Source organism: Arachis ipaensis, chromosome B2 (assembly GCF_059453495.1).
Source record: "Arachis ipaensis isolate K30076 ecotype BB chromosome B2, ASM5945349v1, whole genome shotgun sequence".
Lineage (NCBI taxonomy): Eukaryota > Viridiplantae > Streptophyta > Magnoliopsida > Fabales > Fabaceae > Arachis > Arachis ipaensis.
In genome coordinates this window covers 99,987,685-99,992,686 of record NC_142437.1, presented here as the reverse complement: position 1 = coordinate 99,992,686, position 5,002 = coordinate 99,987,685, and the positions used below count along the sequence as shown (strand labels likewise).

Below are 5,002 nucleotides of genomic sequence, written 5' to 3'. Positions count from 1 at the left end.
AGGAATAATAATTTAACAACTTGAATGGGATTTCTTGAAAGCCGTGAACATACAATTTGCTCGGTGAAGCCATCTCATAGCGAGTTTTTTTGGCTGCGCAAGATGAAACATCACAATCAATTTTTCTTTTTTTCTTTTCCTTTCTATTAAAAAAATAAAAAATAAAAAATAAAAAACAACCTATATAAAGTTAGGGAAATACCCTGGAATATTTTTACTTTGTTCGTCATAAAATGGAATAGAAAAATCCAAAATTTTTCGTCACAATAAATTTATTAGTACAATATGACAATGATAACCTTTTTAGCTGGCCGTTAGACTACTTTGTCCACTGCTGGGGTCTCAGCATAATTTTGTCTTTGATTGTTCAAACCAAACAATTGTGAATTTTCAAGGCTGCATGCCTGCATTGACTCTGAAGTAATCATAAAATTATTAAGCAACATCTAGTTGAAACTGCTTTGTTGATTGCTGAAATAAATAAGATCCCAACATTAATTCTCAATTTGCTTACAAGGTTGTTTTAAGAATCTATCTTAATCAAACTTCATTTGTTCTCATTAAGATAATTAATGTCATAAATGTTATTACTTCTAAAATTATATTATGTGTACATAAAAATTTAACTATTATATCAGTTATTATATATTTATATATAAATACATAAATTATTTAATTTATTTTTAATATATATTTTATATTTTATTTAATAATTAATTTAATTATTAATTTTTTATGTACACATAAGACAGTGGTTCCTTCTAATATATATAAAGTAAGATTGCCTAGTTGCTAAAGGAAAATACACAAACTCCTCTATCTAAGACTTGCTTGCATTATCTTATCTTACACAATGAGAAAGGTAGTTAATTTTTCCGAAGTTAATGATTAAAAAAAAAAAAAAACTACCTTGTTGTAATGCATAATTAATTAAATCAAGGCAAAGGTCCTACAAATAGATGTTTAAATTGACTTTTTATAAAAAGGGAAAAATACAAAATCTATTTTTTCACGGAACAAAATCTCACTTTTTTCCGGTAGTTATATTTATATATGATTTATATGCAGTAGAATGTGTATAATAAGAAAGACAACAACCTTAGTTTATTAAGCTCTTTTGAACTACTACTCTCACTTTACTCTTTGCACAACAGGAAAATTCCAGAAAAATCTTTAAGACTACAATAATCAAAGTGAAAATTTGACCGTGTAAACTAAAATCTTCTTTGCAATTGACTCATGAAAATTTTCATTGTAACTTACGATCGATCACCCGCCAAAACTTGATAGAAAAAGGTGTATTGAAATAAAATATTTATTATTAATTATTATTTTCTAGAGATTGGCTTTTGAATGCAGCTCATTTTTTTCATCAAACAATCCTTACCAATAAAAAAAGAAAAGTGTTTCAATTTGTAATATGTGGTAAATTGGTAATAATAACTTGATCATCAAACATCTTCATTCTTTTGAACTCATAATGTTACTATACCCAACATTCTCATACAAAGAAAAATAAACAAGATGATTGAAGAACATACGAAGATTAAAAGGGAAAAAAAGTAACATTCCTAGGGTTTTTCATTTGATCTTAATTAAACGAAATTAACCAAATAAAGTACCCATAACCCACCTTCAAAGCTCTTCACATTAGGGCAATTAAGGGGTTGGACATAAACTTTTGTCTTAGAGAAAAAAAAAAGATATTAATTAAAATTAAAGAAGCCACACTACTAATAACCCAAACCAATAAAAATATAAAATAATAATAAGAAAAAGATTCATCAAATTAAAGGACATGAAACTTCAAATTTTTTGTTTCTCTACTTCTATAGTTGGTTATTGCTTGTAGTGGAAGAAGAACTAAAACCAGAAAGTTCAGTCCAAGAAGCTGAAGCAGAAGTTCCAGTAGCACCATTCCAATATTGTTCATGTGTTGGAACATTGTTGTTGCTGGTGGTGGTGTTGTTGTTATTGTTGCCAATGCTTCCCATCAAGAACTGTCCAGAAGAAACATTATTAAGTTCTCTAGAATCTTCCATTTTCACCGAAGCCAATTGTGTTAACACCATAGAAGTTGAAACCTTTGGCCTCACATAACCACTTATCTCAGCACTTCCTTCAAAAGGGTATAATAATCCACCACCATTATTGTTACCACCACCATGTGAAGAACCTTCCAAACCAGCCATGAATGGAAACTGTTGTGGAATCCTCCATTGTTCTAATCCAGATAAGAGAGAAGAGCCACCACTTGCTCCTCCTCCGCTGCCACCGGAGGCGGCAGCTAAAGGGTTTCCTATTTGGAAACTCAAGTCACCTAAACCTACGGCTCCCATTGATCCGGAAATCGAGGTATAGTTCATTAGGTTATAGTTTAGGGGTATGTCTGTACCAGAACCGGTTGCAAAATCTGTGAGTTGATGATGATGCAATGGAGCCATAAATCTTAATGGTGGCATAGATGGGCCGAGGCCCACTATGTCACCGGTTGAGTTTGAGGAAACGGAGTTTGTTGAGCTGGCACTCCCCGTCTGGCGGTCCGAGCTTGCGGCGGGGGATCTGGAAGTTCCTCCGCCGCCTCCTTTGCTTCTTTTGTTTCTTCTGCATCCTCCGCCGACGGGGACGTTTCTCAAGGCCCCGCCTCTTGTCCAGTACCTTCTACAGGTCTTGCAGAAATGGCGGGGCTGAGAGAGGCTATAATTGTTGAAGTAGCAAAACTTTGTGTTGGTTGATTCGCATCTTGGACACCTTAGTGAAGCCTCGGGCATGGGGAGGTTCGCCATCCTTGCCCTATCCGCCATCGAGCCTGGCCTGATGGAGCCGGCTCCTCCTCCTGCTCCATGAGGTTGAGGTTGTGGTGGCGGAGGAGGTGGCGGTGGAAGAAGCTGAGGAGATGTAGAACCACCAGAGTTGCCACTAGGTTGATGATTTTGTTGTTGCTGTACACAGCATCATATCAGAAAAGGAAGAACAAAATAAATAAGCCAAGTTTTCTTTTTAATAGTAAATCAAAACAAAAATGAAAAGAAGATGAAGAAAGCATATAAAGGATAGAAATCAAATATCTGGTATATTCAAGAAGAGGGTATAAGCAAAAGTGACAAGAATATTATTTATCTTTTTTTTAGGGAAAAAAAAAAGAAAGAAAGAAAATTTAGGGTGCTTTTTGGACACAAAGGAAAAATAAATGAAACTATAGTCATGAAGAAGAAGCAGCAGCAGCAGCAAAGTGAAGAAACCCTTATTGTTAATTTATTATTCTTGTTATTTGTTTTTACCTGTTGATGCTGCTGCCAGTTGGCTGCTGCTTCAAGATAAGCTGCTGGAATTGAAGTGAAAACCATGGTTAATAATTATTATTCTCTCTCCCTCTTGTTGTTCTTCTTCTTGGTGCTTCTTCTTTTGTAAAAGGTTCTTGTGTTGGTGGTTGGAGAGAGTGAGAGAGAGAGAGAGAGAATATTTGTTTTTGTGGGGAAGATGCAGAGAGATAGGGAGAGAAAGAGAGAAAGCAAGAAAGATGGATAGTGGGAAGAGGAAGGGTTATTAGGATATGGGAAATGAGAAGCAAAAATAAAGGAGGGTCCTTTTATAAGTATTTATATATCAATTTTTTTTATTTTTATTTTTTAAGTTTCTATTTGTTCATTCATTCCTTCATTCTCTCTCTATATATGTATTTCTCTCATGCACATTCTTTTTTTCTTTCTTCCCCTATGTAGATCACTTTTTGTTTATTACTACTTTCTAGGGTTTGAGAAGTTGATGTTATGTTTCTTAACCTATAAGCTTCTTTTTTATACTTCTCTGTGAAAGACTGTGTTAAGCATAGTATACCATACAGTGCTTAGACAAAGAGATCAGTGTGTGTTTTTGCTGACCCGAGAATGAATTAATGCTATATTACATATCTTATCAATTATTAATTTGGTGTTAGAATAATGCCAACACATACAGTATATAATAGGAGCTTACTTTAATTATGACGATGATGATGTGATTATATTATTGTATTGAAAAAGTATAGGGCTTCATTTTTAATTAGTTTAGAATTTAATTTTGATGTATTTATATATGTATTTAATTAATTATATAATATTATATTAATAAAAATAATAAATATTTTATTGTGTGAATGATTATTTAAATAATAGATGTGATTAGATGAATACGTAAAATATTTTATATTATTAATATATTAAAATTAAATTTATTAATTAATATCAACTTTTTATTATAAATTTTTTTAACATTACTTTTTAGAAGATTTAGGATTTAGTATATAAAATTTTATGATTTATGATTTAAAATTTATTATAAATTAGTGATTTAAATAAAAAAATGTTGGAAAATAAATAAATTTATTAATTTTTTAATTATTAATATTTAAAAGTGTGAACTAAAAATATGTTGTTAAATTATTAGTTTAAAATAATTAAATTTATAATTAAAAATAATAACCAAATTAAAAATAATAAATTTTGTTTATATTCTAATATTTTTATTAAAAAAACACTGGTAAAGTTAATTTCATAGTTGAAATTTATTGTATTATATATATATATAAAATTAAAATTAGTGTAATTAAATGAATGATATATTCAGGTAAGGAAAAATAACGGGATGGGTGTGTAACTGTGTATGTATGTATATATATGTTTATTAAATGATATTGAATTTTTTAATAAGATTAAAAAAAAATATTTGTAGCTTTAGACCTTTAGTAGTAGTAGTAGTAGTGAGTGCAGTGATGGAACAATAGTTGAAGTGTGTCCCAACCGAATGAAACTTTTGTTGGTCCGGTCTGTTCCCTTCCCCACTCTTGTTTGTTTTTTGCATGGGAATATTTTATTTTATTTTATTTTATTTATTTATTTAATTTAACACATACTAATACTATATATTCTCACGCGCCGCCACATCATTCGTGATCATCTACGCACCCTAGCAGTCAAACTCACACATAAATAATATAAATAGAAATAAAATTTTGTCATAGTGT

The 5,002-nt window shown here is 30.8% G+C and overlaps 1 protein-coding gene across 1 annotated transcript; it reads right to left on the bottom strand.

Moving 5' to 3' along the window:
* Positions 1-1,467: 1,467 nt before the first annotated feature.
* Positions 1,468-3,569, bottom strand: LOC107628427 (dof zinc finger protein DOF2.4-like). Its single transcript, XM_016331101.3, has 2 exons — positions 3,282-3,569; positions 1,468-2,942 (listed from the first exon to the last, which is right to left on the bottom strand). The coding sequence occupies exons 1-2, from the start codon at positions 3,345-3,347 to the stop codon at positions 1,830-1,832; spliced, it is 1,179 nt and encodes a 392-aa protein (XP_016186587.1). The 5' UTR covers positions 3,348-3,569; the 3' UTR covers positions 1,468-1,829.
* Between the last annotated feature and the right edge of the window lie 1,433 nt (positions 3,570-5,002).

Bases quoted from the DNA above. Each gene is read 5' to 3' on its own strand.
- LOC107628427 (XM_016331101.3), bottom strand. From the start codon at position 3,347: ATGGTTTTCACTTCAATTCCAGCAGCTTATCTTGAAGCAGCAGCCAAC. The intron at 2,943-3,281 runs GTAAAAACAAAT...TGCTGTGTACAG, and splicing joins ACTGGCAGCAGCATCAACAG to CAACAACAAAATCATCAACC.